Source organism: Oncorhynchus masou, chromosome 30 (genome assembly GCF_036934945.1).
Source record: "Oncorhynchus masou masou isolate Uvic2021 chromosome 30, UVic_Omas_1.1, whole genome shotgun sequence".
Lineage (NCBI taxonomy): Eukaryota > Metazoa > Chordata > Actinopteri > Salmoniformes > Salmonidae > Oncorhynchus > Oncorhynchus masou.
In genome coordinates, this window is record NC_088241.1 from 5957740 (window position 1) to 5974757 (window position 17018).

The following is a 17018-nucleotide window of genomic DNA, read 5'->3' on the forward strand; positions in this document are numbered from 1 at the left end:
TATAGTGCAATTAATGTATTGTTTAGTGCTGTGTTGTGTAGTGACTTTTCTGGCATGCATCCCACTTTACATTTGTTTTATCCCACCAAAATGTACATGCTAAAATAGCCACTGCAATAGCTCAAGCCATGCAACTCTTGCTGTGTTTGTCCCATTCTATTCAATCAGCGTGACTCTTCTACATTGTAACCAGTAGTGGAAAAAGTACCCAATCGTCATATTTGAGTAAAAGTCAAAATACCTTTATAGAAAATTACTCAAGTAAAAGTTAAAGTCACCTAGTAAAATAGTACTTGAGAAAAAGTCTACAAGTATTTTGTTTTAAATATACTTAAGTATCAAAAGTTAAAGTATAAATCACTTCAAATTCCTTATATTAAGCAAACCAGGCGGCATCAATTAAAAACAAAATTAAATTACGGACAGCTAGGGGCACACTCCAACACTCAGACATCATTTACAAACCAAATTAAATTACGGACAGCTAGTGGCATACTCCAACACTCAGACATCATTTACAAACCAAATTAAATTACAGACAGCTACGGGCATACTCCAACACTCAGACATCATTTACAAACCAAATTAAATTACAGACAGCTACGGGCATACTCCAACACTCAGACATCATTTACAAACCAAATTAAATTACAGACAGCTACGGGCATACTCCAACACTCAGACATCATTTACAAACCAAATTAAATTACAGACAGCTACGGGCATACTCCAACACTCAGACATCATTTACAAACCAAATTAAATTACAGACAGCTACGGGCATACTCCAACACTCAGACATCATTTACAAACCAAATTAAATTACAGACAGCTACGGGCATACTCCAACACTCAGACATCATTTACAAACCAAATTAAATTACAGACAGCTACGTGCATACTCCAACACTCAGACATCATTTACAAACCAAATTAAATTACAGACAGCTACGGGCATACTCCAACACTCAGACATCATTTACAAACCAAATTAAATTACAGACAGCTACGGGCATACTCCAACACTCAGACATCATTTACAAACCAAATTAAATTACAGACAGCTACGGGCATACTCCAACACTCAGACATCATTTACAAACCAAATTAAATTACAGACAGCTACGGGCATACTCCAACACTCAGACATCATTTACAAACCAAATTAAATTACGGACAGCTAGTGGCATACTCCAACACTCAGACATCATTTACAAACTAAATTAAATTACGGATAGCTAGGGGCATACTCCAACACTCAGACATCATTTACAAACTAAATTAAATTATGGACAGCTAGGGGCACACTCCAACACTCAGACATCATTTACAAACTAAATTAAATTACGGATAGCTAGGGGCATACTCCAACACTCAGACATCCTTTACAAACTAAATTAAATTACGGACAGCTAGGGGAACACTCCAACACTCAGACATCATTTACAAACAAAATTAAATTACGGATAGCTAGTGGCATACTCCAACACTCAGACATCCTTTACAAACTAAATTAAATTACGGACAGCTAGGGGAACACTCCAACACTCAGACATCATTTACAAACAAAATTAAATTACGGATAGCTAGGGGCATACTCCAACACTCAGACATCATTTACAAACTAAATTAAATTACGGACAGCTAGGGGAACACTCCAACACTCAGACATCATTTACAAACCAAATTAAATTACGGATAGCTAGGGGCATACTCCAACACTCAGACATCATTTACAAATTAACTTATTTTACGGACAGCTAGGGGCATACTCCAACACTCAGACATCATTTACAAATTAACTTATTTTACGGACAGCTAGGGGCATACTCCAACACTCAGGCATAATTTACAAATTAACTTATTTTACGGACAGCTAGGGGCATACTCCAACACTCAGACATCATTTACAAACAAAGCATGTGTTTTTAGTGAGTCCGCCAGATCAGAGGCAGGGATGTTCTCTTGATAAGTGAGTGAATTGAAAAAAAAATTCTGTCCTGCTATGCATTAAAAATGTAACAAGTATTTTGGGTGTCAGGGAAAATTTATGGAGTAAAAAGTATATTATTTTCTTTAGGAATGTGGTTAAGAAAAAGTAAAAGTTCTCAAAAATATAAATAGTTAAGTAAAGTAAAGACACCCCCAAGAATGACTTAAGTAGTACTTTAAAGTATTTTTACATTAACACCACTGATTTTAACGGTGTATTCTCGATTATTCACTACTTGTTCTCATTTCTATAATGCATCAAATGCTCTCAGCCCTCAGATAAGGTTGTTTCACTCTACAGTGTATTTATGTTTTCTCGATTCTGTCATATTCCTGGTTCCCTATGGTTCATTTGTGGTGAGTTCCATCCTGTGACCTATGTTTGGCTGATCTGGGGGGGGGGGTTGTATTTATTTTTTTACCCACCTACACTCCCCCACATTTGGGGCTAAACTATTTTTTACTATTAAAATGTATTTTAGAATAAAAAAATATGTTTTGGGGGGCATGTAGGCATGTTTTATTTTATTTGTTTATTTTTTATTTAACCTTTATTTAACTAGGCAAGTCAGTTAAGAACAAATGTAAAACCATTGACAGCCATTACAAATAACTATCACACAATAGGGAAGTGGGAGCTAAAGGTTCATGTTGAACGACAACAAAGACTTTATTGAAGAATCCCTACTGTTGACCAATCACCAATGAAAGGGCGTAAACTTCGGCTCCGAACTTCAGCTTGCCTTCAGACATTTTTTGGTGTGCCCGAACAGCTGAAAAAAAACTCAACGAAGTCCAAAACGACCAAAAACATCACAAAATGTCACCATAATTTACCATACCTGTCAAAGGTTTGGACACACCTACTCATTCGTGTTTTTCTTTATTTTTACTATTTTCTACTTTGTAGAATAATAGTGAAGACATGAAAACTATGAAATAACACATATGGAACCATGTAGTAACCAATATACTGTTAAACATATCAAAATATATTTTAAATATAAGAACCTAAATTTGAGATTCTTCAAAGTATTCACCCTTGCCTTGATGACAGCTCTTCACACTCTTGTCATTCTCTTCAAAGTAGCCACCCTAGCGGTAAGTCCTTGGCGTTAGTAGCCTATAATCAGTTGGAATCCCAGGTCTGCATCTTACATCATGGTTCCCTGTTTTCAAAAACTGAATCTGCTTTATTGAGGATGCTTAAGACAGAAGCTTATACTATCTTAAACAAAACAAATGATTTGAAAAACAGCACAGAAAGTGTGGTTTCAAATAAAACTATTTTCTAATTATTGTGCCTACAACAGGATTCAACCTCATACCCTCACATCCATGAATGTTCCATAGTTCCCTACTCTACTTGATAAGCTACCGATCAGGTGAACATTTTGGTACAAAATCCTAACTATATTTGCAAGTACGGTGTCCAGAAGAGGTCAGTGTTTGAAAGCAGCTTGGAATCAACAAAAGAGCCCAAACCACCGAGAAATCAGTGGGATCTCGCATTTCTGCAACACACAGGTTGAAAAAACATGTGACCAAACAAAGCTTCGGGTGTCTTTGATAAAGTACTTCTGATAAAGTGATACAAGCATCGGCACACCTCTTTGAAGTTAGCTGCTCAGCGATTTTGATGCATTCCTCAGAGCTCCGGTTTTAAAGGTAACATCACTACTTACCAGTACCACCCATGACTGTGTTTGCTAGTGACCGAGACGTGGCTGTTGCATTCAATCATTTTCAGTTCTGTGGCCTTCACCAAGTGAGATTCTAAGTGAATATGTTGTCATTGTTGAAGAAAATAGATTACCTATTTCATAAGGCCTTATTTTGAGGGCCTAGTTTTACCCTAATAGAGTGGCCTGAAATTCACATTATGCTGACTTGCAGAGTGATGTGTAATTACTATTGAAATCCAGCCAGAGTGGGGATATACAACAATCGGAATATTTTAGTCACCCACAACCTGCATTCAGAATGACTGACAGTGCTAGGGTTGGGAAGACTAAGATATGAGACTACCTTAAACATCTAAACTGAAACAACCCTTTCAGTAACGGGTGCAATAAGTCCAAGTAACAGATTGGAATAGTTTAGAAAAATGTATGTTATTTATATTTGAATAGCATAAGATGAATTAATCAAACAATGTACATTAAAAAAACATATTTTGAAAAAAAAACTATTTAAAAAAACTCTGTCTTCAATAGAGCATGCTGGAAAATATGTTAATGACAGGCGTGGTTATAATTCTGGTTATTAACACCAACACAAGGGTTATTTTACGCCACTGAGTGTTAATGTAACTCTCTACAGTGTTAATTTAACTTTTGAATCAACCCTAGAAATGTTACACTGAAAAATCAACACTAGTTAACACTGGCCAATTTGCTGTGTGCTATGAAAGGGACACATCTGCAGGTTTCCATACAATTCAAGAACCTTTTAGAATTCCGAAGAACTGTAGATGCCATGTCAAGAACCCCACACTTAACTCAAAGCTTCTTTATCGGGCAAGAGTTCTCCAAGGAACCTTAAGAGCTAAAGAAGAACCATTTAAGAACATTTATTTGTTTCAGTGTAGATTGAACTAGATCACAGCCAGTCAAAACTAGTTTCTATAGACCTGACAGGTAAGGTGTCTTATAGGATCGTACAGCTGAATCAGCAGATACTTGTCCAGGTAGACAAGCTCACCTCAAAATGAGCATTTTGATTACACACCAGCATTGAGACAATTGAAAGGTAGATGACTTTCGAACCAGTTATCTGAACGGTTCACTGAGAATAAAGACCAAAAAGTGTTGACTGTCATGATGTTGACATTTTTACATGGGGGTGATGCAGGGGCTGAAAATGAACCAAGGGGGAGACCTATGGATCGTGGACCAGTCTCAGGGCATCTGCCAGGTAAACTGAGTGTGGCGGTCAAGCACAAGGCCAGAGCGTTCAAGATGTTTTCGCAAAATGTCAAGCAGCCTTAGTATACTGCAGAAAATGATTCCAATAAAAATATGGATATTCCCAAAAGATAATGCTCAAGTTATGACTACTACTCCTTTCCACCATTTGGCCCCTCCCTCCCTCCTCCTTCCTCTCTCCTCTCTCTGACATCTATCCTCCTCTTGACCTTCTCCCCTCCTCTTGACCTCCTCTCCATATATAAAGATCCCCACCTGTGAATCCTTCTCTTTCTCAAGTCAGCTTGATGTTGCATGTTCCCTTAGTACCTGACTGTCAATTAGGAGTAAAGGACTAACTGTTTTCTTCTGTAAAAGGTAAGTGAGTCATTCCACCAATTCGGTGCCTTTTGAGAAGTATAACTTGATTTTTTAAAAGTGATTTCACAAAATGTTAACATATTTTTTTTGCCATCTCAAGTGGTAAAATAAAATAAAAAATACTATAATAAGTGCCAAATAACGTAACAGGGTTGACAAAGTAACAGGGTTGATAATTTCATCTTAAATCAGCCATTAATCAATCCCCTTGTGACAAGCAGAACTGAAGCTTGTTGTTTGCAACAGGGAGTAGCAATTGAATACAAGCTTCACAATAAAAGTGTAATTGTTAAAACATTTCTAGCCTTGACCCGCTTAGTTTTCCATCACAAAACAACATAAAATGGCCAAAAAGAGTAGAACCAGCTCACCTGCTTTTACAATATGACTTGAATATTAGATGTCAAATGTTTCTTCAGAAGAAAAAAAAAACATTTTAAAAGGAACAGTTTACCCATTTTGAATTGAGAGTTCAGTTCACACAACAGGGTGGACCTTAAAATGAGGGACAGACATGAAAGAAATAATTATTTTCAAAAATGTCTTTGGCGAAAACTTAAGAGAAATGTTTGGGTTAAGTGGGTAGCAATCTAACTTGAAGTCACATAGGGGGCACAGAGGGACATGTCAAAATACTGAATTTGGGCACTTTAGCAAGACTTTATTCATATAAAAAATCAGATTTATTGAATTCTCCATGTGGTATGTATTAAAGCGATAAGAGAAGGAGAGAATGGCCTTTATAAGGCTGTGTCCCAGATGGCACCCTATTCCCTGTTAAAGAGCACCACTTTAGACCAGGGGCCATAGTGCTCTGGTCAGGAGTCGTGTACTATATAGGCTACGGGGTGACATTTGGGACACAATCTTGGATATGTGAGCGGTTGTTTTCTCAAAGTGTATCAGTTAATTTCGTGTGTTGCTCAGTTGGTAATACATGGCGCTTGCAATGTCAGGGTTGTTGTGGGTTTGATTCCCATGGGGGGAATTCAGTACAAAATGTATGCATTGACTACTTTAATTCGATCTGGATAAGAGCGTCTGCTAAAACAAATAAAACGTAACAAATATTTGTTAAATGTCAAGGGCACTACATTTAATATAACAGGGTCTTAAAATGCAATATTGGTGCACAATTTCTACTTGAAATATCGAAGGGACGCAAAAGGCTCTTTTTGTGGAACAAAAACCTTAACCTTTTTAACCTTTTACGTTTTACAGAACTGTTTAGAATAGGATAGAATAGAGGAAAACAGCGTTATTGTGGACATCTTCCTTTGCCTGGATTAATGGGGAAATATGGACCTCTGTTTCAGGTTCACCTCTGGTCTGTGGAATGTTGCAAACCTGAGTGATCTGTCAGTTAGTTTGCTGACAGCTCACACATTCTACATTTGATTTGAGTCCCTAGTACATAAGGAGAAGGATGTATTTCTTTCTGAGTTAAGTCTGGTGGTAGAACATCTCTGTTTCTGACACTCAATTTCTCTCACACACATGCACGTCTCTCTCCTCCCAGCCATTTCAAATAGACTCACCATATGAGAGGATGGCCCCGCCCTTGGCAAGATCTGCTCCAGGTGAGCTCAACCATTGGTGGAGACAGTTTAGGTTCCGCCTCCAGAACAGGAAGGGGTGGAAAGAGATGCTGGATGAAACTTTTTTGCTGCAGAACAAAAGGTGAGTTTCCTGTTGGTAAAAAATAACAGTGACTGTCCGGTATTGGTTGATATTATATTATTACAAGTGGGAAACTCTGAAAATATTAATTGTAACCTGGAAGCAACGAGTTGTTTGTGTTCAAAAGCTTTGAACTCACTTAGAACGCTGATTGGCTAAACCCAAATGGGCTAAACCCAAACCGGCAATCTGGGAGGTATTCCCTTCATATTAAAAATGACTTTTGCCTGCCATATCAGTTCTGTTATACTCACAGACATTATTTTAACAGCTTTAGAAACTTTAGAGTGTTTTCTATCCAAATTGACCAATTATATGCATATCCTAGCTTCTGGGCCTGAGTAACAGGCAGTTTACTTTGGCCATGCTTGTCATCCAGACATCAAAATACTGCCCCCTAAGCTCAAAGAGGTTATTAATCATTTGTATTTTTTAATTATGTTTTGTTGTTGTACTTAACTGCCAAAAATACTGCTATCGGGGTCATTTCCTTAGTATCCCACTTGGCAAATCAATGTTGTTTCCACCTCATTTCAACCTAAGAAATCTATCTATGTGATCTATTTTGAATCAACATGAAAATCTTATTGGATTTGGAAAAAGTCATCAACATAAGGGTATTTTGTCTTGGCTGAGATCCCGCTATTGGGATCGATATGACAACAGTCAGTGAAAGTGCAGGGCGCGAAATTCAAAACAACAGAACTCCCATAATTAAAATTCCTCAAACATAGAAGTATTTCACACCATTTTAAAGATACACTTCTTGTTAATCCCAACACAGTGTCCGATTTCAAATAGGCTTTACGGCAAAAGCACCCCAAACGATTATGTTAGGTCAGAGCCAAGTCACAGAAAAACACAGCCATTTTTCCAGCCAAAGAGAGGAGTCACAAAAATCAGAAATAGAGATAAAATTAATCACAAACCTTTGGTGATCTTCATCAGATGACACTCATAGAGTGTAGGTCTTCATGTTACACAATACATGTATGTGTCACGCCCTGACCTTAGAGAGATGTTTTATTTCTCTATTTGGTTAGGTCAGGGTGTGATGTGGGGTGAGCATTCTATATCTTGTTTTCTATGTTTCTTCATTTCTATATTTCGGCTGGGTATGGTTCTCAATCAGGGACAGCTGTCTATCGTTGTATCTGATTGGGAATCATACTTAGGTAGCCCTTTTTCCCTCCTTTCAGTGTGGTTAGTTGACTAGTTTTAGTGGCACTTAGCCCTCGTAAGCGTCACGGTTGTTTATTTTGTTCTGTTGGCATCATTCCATAATAAAGGAAAATGTATGCTCACCACGCTGCGCTTTGGTCCACTTCTTCCTCCACCGACGACTGCCGTGACAGTATGTTTTGTTCGATAAAGTTCATATTTATATTTTAAAAAATGTCAGTATACATTGACGCGTTATGTTCAGTAGTTCCAAAAACATCCAGTGATTTTGCAGAGAGCCACATCAATTTACTGAAATACTCATAATAAATGTTGATGAAAATACAAGTGTTATGCATGAAACTTTAGATACACTTCTCCTTAATGCAACCGCTGTGTCAGATTTCAAAAAAGCTTTACGGAAAAAGCAAACCATGCAGTAATCTGAGTATGACGCTCAGAGACCAAACAAGCCAAAAAGATATCCACCATATTGTGCGGTCAACAGAAGTCAGAAATAACATTATAAATATTAACTTACCTTTGATCTTCATCAGAATGCGCTCCCAGGAATCCCAGTTCCACTATAAAGGTTTGTTTTGTTCAATAATGTCCATCATTTATGTCCAAATAGCTACTTTTGTTAGCGCGTTTTGTAAACAAATCCAAACTCACAAAGCGCGTTCACTAGGAATGTCAAAAAGTTCTGTTACAGTCCGTAGAAACATGTCAAACGATGTATAGAATTAATCTTTAGGATGTTTTTAACAAATCTTCAATAATGTTCCAACCGGAGAATTCCTTTGTCTGCAGAAAATCAATGGAACGCGAGCTACCTCTCACGTGAACGAGCATCACGAGCCTGTGGCTCTCTGCCAGACCCCTGACTCAAAGCGCCCTTATGAGCCCCTCCTTTACAGTAGAAGCATCAAACAAGGTTCTGAAGACTGTTGGCATCTAGTAGAAGCCGTAGGAAGTGCAACATGACCAATATCCCACTGTATCTTCAATAGGGAATGAGTTAAAAAACGACCAACCTCAGATTTCCCACTTCCTGGTTGGATTTTTCTCAGGTTTTTGCCTGCCACATGAGTTCTGTTATACTAACAGACATGATTAAAACAGTTTTAGAAACTTCAGAGTGTTTTCTATCCAAATCTACTAATAATATGCATATCTTCGCTTCTGGGACTGAGTAGCAGGCAGTTTACTCTGTGCACCTCTGGGTACCTTATTCGTCCAAGCTACTCAATACTGCCCCCAGCCATAAGAAGTAAACCTAAATCCAATGGCAAGGCCACATTTTTTTGTTGATTTCCTGTTGAATTCACAATAGCTGACAACTCAACCAAATGTAAATCAAAATTAGACGTTGAACTGATGTCTGTGCCCAGTGGAATGTGACATCAGAGCTCAGCATGTGGCAGAAGTCTGCGCTCAGAAATGATAGACAGTTTCCCACTAGTAATTACCAGCTGGAGGAGCATTCAAGTGAATTTTTCCTAGTCATATGCTGATAATTACAATATGTTATGAATGCAGCATTTGAATTTTAACTTGCAAACACACTCTCTCTCCCATAGGACAAATGGCGTCCCTCTCTTTTTTGCCGCCAAAGAGAACAGTGCAGGTTGCATTAAGAAACTTCTGGACAGTGCGTCCACTAACATCTTTGAGAGAGGGGCTCTGGGGGAGACCGCGCTGCATGTGGCAGTTATGAATGATAACATGGAAGCTGCTTTAGCTCTGATGGACGGAGCACCTGAACTCATCAATGAGCCCATGACCTCTGACCTCTTCCTTGGTACATAAACTCTCACACACAAATACACTATAATATCATAAAACTCACACAGATATTTAATCACACAATCATATATTCTCTCTCTCTTACTCGCTCTCAATCAGGCATGACACCTCTTCACATTGCCGTGGTCAATCAGAACTTTAACCTGGTCCGCAGTCTGATTGGTAAAGGGGCGGATGTGGCCACGCCCAGAGTCACAGGCCTGTACTTCAGGAAGAGAAGAGGAGGGCTGCTCTACTATGGTAAGATGATTGTTTGTGGTCTGTAAGGAGTAGAAAAATGCATTTTGGGAAATGTGGTTATTTGATTCCGTTTGCTTTACTTTAGGTGAGCACATCCTGGCATTTGCGGCCTGTGTGGGGAATCAGGACATCATTTCCATGGTGATCAACGCAGGAGCCAGCACCAGGGCCCAGGACTCCATTGGTATGAAACATTCCTCTTTCTTCTCCTCGTCCTGCCCCTCTCCTCTCTCTTCTCCCTTTTTCAGCAGTTTAATATCTCCTTCTCTCCCCCCTAGGTAACACAGTGCTCCACATCCTGGTCCTGCAGCCCAATAAGACTATAGCATGCCTGGTGTTGGATCTGCTGTTGGCACGTGACGTTGAGCTGGACCAGGCTGTGCCACTGGACATGGTGCCCAACTACCATGGCTTAACACCCTTCAAACTGGCTGCCAAGGAGGGCAACCTTGTGGTGAGGATGGATAGAGGGACAGAAAGAAGGGGACAGTGGGAGACACGGGAACAGTAAAAAATAAAAAATAAAACAACATCTGTCCCTCCCAGGCCTTCCAGCACCTGGTCAATCGGAGGCGAATCAACCAGTGGAACCTGGGACCCTTGACCTCTAACCTCTATGACCTCACAGAGATCGACTCCTTGGTCGCCGACGACGACTGCTCTGTGCTTGAGCTCATCGTGGGCAGCCAGAGGAGAGAGGTACAGTACATTACAAAACACAAACATGATACATTGTAATATACAGTGCAGGGAAACTGATGATGATCTTCTACTTCAGGCAAGGAGGATACTGGAAGTGACTCCTGTTAGGCAATTGGTCAGTCTCAAGTGGAACCTCTATGGAAAACACTACTTTAGGTAACAACACATACAATGAGGGAAAAAAGTATTTGATCCCCTGCTGATTTTGTACATTTGCCCACTGACAAATAAATGATCCGTCTATAGTTTAATGGTAGGTTTATTTGAACAGTGAGAGACAGAATATCAACAAACATATTTGGAAAAACGCATGTCAAAAATGTTATAAATTAATTTGCATTTTAAGGAGGGAAAAAAGTATTTGACCCCCTCTCAATCAGAAAGATTTCTGGCTCCCAGGTGTCTTTTATACAGGTAACGAGCTGAGATTAGGAGCACACTCTTGAAGGGAGTGCTCCTAATCTCAGTTTGTTACCTGTATAAAAGACACCTGTCCACAGAAGCAATCAAATCAGATTTCAAACTCTGGATGTCAGGGACAAGACTGTAGACCTACACAAGGCTGGAATGGGCTACAACACCATCGCCAAGCAGCTTGGTGAGAAGGTGACAACAGTTGGTGCGATTATTCGCAAATGGAAGAAACACAAAAGAACTGTCAATCTCCCCCAGCCTGGGGCTCCACGCAAGATCTCACCTCGTGGAGTTGCAATGATCATGAGAACGGTGAGGAATCAGCCCAGAACTACACAGGGGGATCTTGTCAATGATCTCAAGGCAGCCGGGACCATAGTCATCAAGAAAACAATTGGTAACACACTACGCCGTGAAGGACTGAAATCCTGCAGCGCCCGCAAGGTCCCCCTGCTCAAGAAAGCACATATACATGCCCGTCTGAAGTTTGCCAATGAACATCTGAATGATTCAGAGGACAACTGGGTGAAAGTGTTGTGGTCAGATGAGACCAAAATGGAGCTCTTTGGCATCAACTCAACTTGCCATGTTTGGAGGAGGAGGAATGCTGCCTATGACCCCAAGAACAACATCCCCACCGTCAAACATGGAGGTGGAAACATAATTTTCTGCTAAGGGAACAGGACAACTCAACTTCACCGCATCAAAGGGACGATAGACAGGGCCATGTACCGTCAAATCTTGGGTGAAAACCCCCTTCCCTCAGCCAGGGTGTTCAAAATGGGTCGTGGATGTGTATTCCAGCATGACAATGACCCAAAACAAAACGGCCAAGGCAACAAAGGAGTGGCTCAAGAAGAAGCACATTAAGGTCCTGGAGTCACCTAGCCAGTCTCCAGACCTTAATCCCATAGAAAATCTGTGGAGGGAGCTGAAAGTTCGAGTTGCCAAACGTCAGCCTCGAAACCTTAATGACTTGGAGAAAATCTGCAAAGAGGAGTGAGACAAAATCCCTCCTGAGATGTGTGCAAACCTGGTGGCCAACTACCTGAAACATCTGACCTCTGTGATTGCCAACAAGGGTTTTGCCACCAAGTACTAAGTCATGTTTTGCAGAGGGGTCAAATACTTATTTCCCTCATTAAAATGCAAATCAATTTATAATATTTTTGACATGCGTTTTTCTGGATTTGTTTGTTGATATTCTGCCTCTCACTGTTCAAATAAACCTACCATTAAAATTATAGACTGATCATTCTTTGTCAGTGGGCAAACATACAAAATCAGCAGGGGATCAAATACTTTTTCCCTCACTGTACAGTGATCATGTTCTGATGTTGTGTTTGAGATGCGGCCATTTGTTTCTGTCTAATGTTGTGATGTTATTATTGTGTTGTGTACAGGTTGTTGCTGCTGCTGTACCTCCTGTACATTGGGACCTTCACACTGTGTTGTGTGTATCGCCCCCTAAAGGACGCTCCAGAGAATTACACTGTATCTGACATGGACAAAACCATCCGCGTGCAGAAAACTCTAAAGGTGCGGGAGACATGAAGGCATCTTCATATAACAGCCTGTGTGCAAACCTCAATCAGAGGTGTTCATATGAACCCTTTGTGATCCACGTGCCCTGTTCTCTGTCCCTGTAGGAGAGTTATGTGACCTATGGGGACAACTTGCGTCTGGCAGGAGAGATGATCAGTGTCCTGGGTGCCCTGGTTATTCTGCTACTGGAGGTAAAACATACATCACCCAATAGTTTTACATGTCACTTATATTTACACTGTAAATTAGATCACATTACTGGCTGTCAATATAATCTGTGTTCTTCCCAATCCCTAAGATCCCAGATATGCTGAGAGTAGGGGCCAAGCATTACTTTGGACAAACGGCCCTGGGTGGGCCCTTCCATGTCATTCTGTAAGTCAACCTTGGTGCCTATGTAATATTTATTACCTACCTAGTGATGTTGTTGTGTTTTGTCATGTCTATATAGCATTTATAACCTGTGTAACAACCTATGTTTCCTCCCCAGTATTGCCTATGCGTTCCTGGTGGTGCTGCTGTGTGTGTTCAGGGTCAGTGGGGTGCAGGGGGAGACAGTTGTCATGGCTGTCTGTCTGGTGCTGGGCTGGAGCAACGTCATGTTCTTCGCCCGAGGCTTTCAGATGCTGGGGCCTTACGTCATCATGATACAGAAGGTATGTAAGGGAAGCAGACACACACATGTGAATGCACACACACACACAAGCATTAGCATGACGTTACTGTAGAACGTATGGTTTTTCTGTTTGGATTCCCATATTAAACTGTTGTGGTGTTTTGTCTCATTTCCTCCTAGATTATATTTGGAGACCTGACCAAGTTCATGTGGCTGAGCTTCATCGTGCTCATAGGGTTTTCCACCTGTAAGTACATTCTGTAAAAGAGAAACTCAAAAACCATATTAATAGTACAAATGTATTAAACCAAATATAATTCCTATTTTTATTTGCCGGTTATTCTCCCTCCCTCCCTCCCTCCCTCCCTCCCTCCCTCCCTCCCTCCCTCCCTCCCTCCCTCCCTCCCTCCCTCCCTCCCTCCCTCCCAGCCCTGTGGATGGTGTATATGACTCAGGACCCAGTCTCTCTACCTGCGTACCGCTCCTTCCCCATCACGCTGTTCTCCCAGTTTGAGCTGAGTGTGGGTCTGATAGACCTGCCAGTGGACCACACCATCACAACGCCCCCTATTGTCCATGTGCTGCACTGCACCTTCTCTGTGGTCTCCTACATATTGCTGCTCAACCTGCTCACAGCCATGATGAGTGATACACAATGGAGAGTTGCCCAGGAGAGGGACGAGCTCTGGAGGACACAGGTGTGCCACACACACACACACACATTTTGACACACACACATGCACACACACACACTCAGGCACACACACAAAGTCTCTCCTACATCAAATAAAATGTGTACATACTCCATAAAAATAGCTTAAAACCACGATGAAAGTGTATACAGCATCCCAATCAGTGCCATTCTAATGATCCTTATGTCATTTGTCCCTGCTCACTGTGTGTAGGTGGTGGCCACTACCCTGATGTTGGAGAGGAGGTTGCCCCGCTGCCTGTGGCCCCGGCTGGGGGTGTGTGGACTGCTCTACGGCCTGGGGGAGCGGTGGTACCTCCGGTAAGACAACAACACGTCATCTAACTGGCCGATTACTGTACTCCCTGTCTTAGGTGTGGTGGTGTTAACAGTGTTTTCCCATCCCAATCATATACAGGCTTTAAATTATAATGACTCTCTTAATATCTCCATTGCAGGGTTGAGGATTGCAACGACCCACTGGTGCAAAAGATGCGTCGCTACATCCAAGCCTTCTCTAAGGATGAGGACCAGAGCAAGGAGCGGGAGGAGACGGAAAAGGGACCTGGAAGCCCTCTGATCAGACCCAAACACAGGGGTGGGATAGATGGAAACAGGAAGTCCCTGGCACGCTGGCAGATGATTCGCCACAGCGCTCTGGGTTTAGATGTGGAACAGGAAGAGCCTGAGGATGACCAGGAAGTAAGATAGATCTGAGGTTTAAGACAACAAAACAGATCGTTATGTTGTTATTATATAGTATACGAGGCACACACACATTTTGAAACACACATGTAAACACATGCTCAGACACACACATATTGTCTCTCCTACATACTCCATAAAAATGCCTGAAAACCATGATGAAAGTGTATACAGCATCCTAATCAATGCCCCTCCCCCCATATTATCCATGGTAAGTGGTTCCTTCCTAGGTGAACCACTGAGCAAAGATATGTGTGAAGACAGTATCATGTGTGAAGGAGGAGAGAGTGTCGAGTGACACACAGCGTTTCATCTGATTTTAGCTGCCGGTGATGGGCAGGACTGTTTGTAAATTATTTTGATCAAGCTATGTTGATTCCTTCTTGATGAATAAATAAAGCAAGAAGTAAAGAAGTGCACCTTCAGAGGGGTTGCTGATGACACTGACGAAGGCTGAAACGTTTGTCTATCTACCCACCTTTGAATGAAATAAATACTAAAAATGTACCTCGAATCTCTTTTTTGAGTGCGGACCAGCTAAACAATTTAGGAATTCTATTACATTTTGCTACTGGCACCTGTTCTGAGTGCAGTGGTCACAATAAGTTTCTCTGTCATATTAGCCACCTTGCAATTTTATAAAGTTTGTTTTAGCTTGCCAGCTAGATCATCGTAACTAACTACCTTGTCATTTCAGGCTATCAATTAAGTTAGAATGGCTTGTCTAACTAGCTTAGCAGGCATGCCAGCTGGCAAGGTTGCTAGACTTTAGATAATACAAAAATTGCTTTAATTCTTGTCTTATGATAGAATACACACCACATGGCCAAAAGTATATGGCAACCCTTCAAATGAGTGGATTCATCTATTTTCAGCCACACTCGTTGCTGACAGGTTTATAAAATCAAGCACACAGCCATACAATCTTCATAGACACAAATTGGCAGTAGAAGGGACCGTACTTGAGAGCTCAGTGACATTCAACGTGGCACCGTCAGAGGATGCCATCTTTTCCATCAAATGTCTGCCCTGCTAGAGCTGCCAGGTCAATTGCAAGTGGTGTTTTTGTGAAGTGGGAACATCTAGGAGCAACAATGGCTCAGCTGCGAAGTGGTAGGCCACACAAGCTCACAGAACAGGACCGCTGAGTGCTGAAGCGCGTAGTGTGTCAAAATCGTCTGTCCTCGGTTGCAACACTCACTACCGAGTTCTGGAAGCAACATCATCAAAATAACTGTTTGTCGGGATCATCATGAAATGGGTTTCCATGGCCAAGCAGCCACACACAAGCCTAAGATCACCATGCACAATGACAAACATCAGCTGGACTGGTGTAAAGCTCGATGCCATTGGACTGGAGAAGTGGAAACGCGTTCTCTGGAGTGATGAATCACGTGTCACCATCTGACAGTCCGACAGACGAATCTGGGTTTAGCGGTTGCCAGGAGAGCTCTACTTGCTCAAATGCAAAGTGCCAACTGTAAAGTTTGGTGGAGGAGGAATAATGGTCTGGGGCTGTTTTTCATGGCTCGGGCTAGGCCCCTTAGTTCCAGTGAAGGGAAATCTTAACGCTACAGCATACAATGACATTCTAGATGATTCTGTGCTTCCAACTTTGTGGCAACAGTTTGGGGAAGGCCCTTTCCTGTTTCAGCATGACAATGCCCCATGCACAAAGTGAGGTTCATACAGAAATGGTTTGTCGAGATCAGTGTGGAAGAACTTGACTGACCTGCACAGAACCCTGACCTCAACCCCATCGAACACCTTTGGGATGAATTGGAACGCTGACTGTGAGCCAGGCCTAATTGCCCAACATCAGTGCACGACCTCACTAAAGCTCTTGTAGCTGAATGGAAGTCCCTGCAGCAATGTTCCAACGGTCAGTGCAAAACCTTCCCAGACGAGTGGAGACTAGCCTGTTTGATTGCCTTGCGACTGGAATAGTTACACTGTTTGTATTCTTTCATGTTTCCAGTCACCTTGCCCTGATTAAAAGCAGTGGTTTGCTCTTTCAGTTTCACGTGAATGCTGCCATCCACCACGGTTTCTGGTTGGGGAAGGTTTTAATTGACGCTGTGGGTACAACATCACCGATGCACTTGCTAATAATCTCGCTTACCGAATCAGCGCATTCATCAATGTTATTGTCCGACACTATGCGGAACATATCCCA

The 17018-nt window shown here is 41.4% G+C and overlaps 1 protein-coding gene across 1 annotated transcript; it reads left to right on the plus strand.

Moving 5' to 3' along the window:
- Window positions 1-5196: 5196 nt before the first annotated feature.
- Window positions 5197-15349, plus strand: LOC135521898 (transient receptor potential cation channel subfamily V member 6-like). The gene is made up of 16 exons (XM_064947693.1): window positions 5197-5276; window positions 6799-6959; window positions 9704-9924; window positions 10029-10169; window positions 10255-10353; window positions 10448-10623; window positions 10716-10868; window positions 10948-11027; window positions 12689-12824; window positions 12935-13021; window positions 13129-13205; window positions 13321-13486; window positions 13627-13693; window positions 13876-14144; window positions 14352-14458; window positions 14596-15349. Exons 2-16 carry the CDS (start codon window positions 6829-6831, stop codon window positions 14846-14848), a joined length of 2163 nt encoding a protein of 720 aa, XP_064803765.1. The 5' UTR covers window positions 5197-5276; window positions 6799-6828; the 3' UTR covers window positions 14849-15349.
- Window positions 15350-17018: the final 1669 nt, after the last annotated feature.

Coding starts and splice junctions, on each gene's coding strand:
- LOC135521898 (XM_064947693.1), top strand. CDS start 6,829: ATGGCCCCGCCCTTGGCAAGATCTGCTCCAGGTGAGCTCAACCATTGG. Junction 11,028..12,688: donor TATGGAAAACACTACTTTAG/GTAACAACACAT, acceptor TGTTGTGTACAG/GTTGTTGCTGCTGCTGTACC. Junction 12,825..12,934: donor GCGTGCAGAAAACTCTAAAG/GTGCGGGAGACA, acceptor CTGTCCCTGTAG/GAGAGTTATGTGACCTATGG.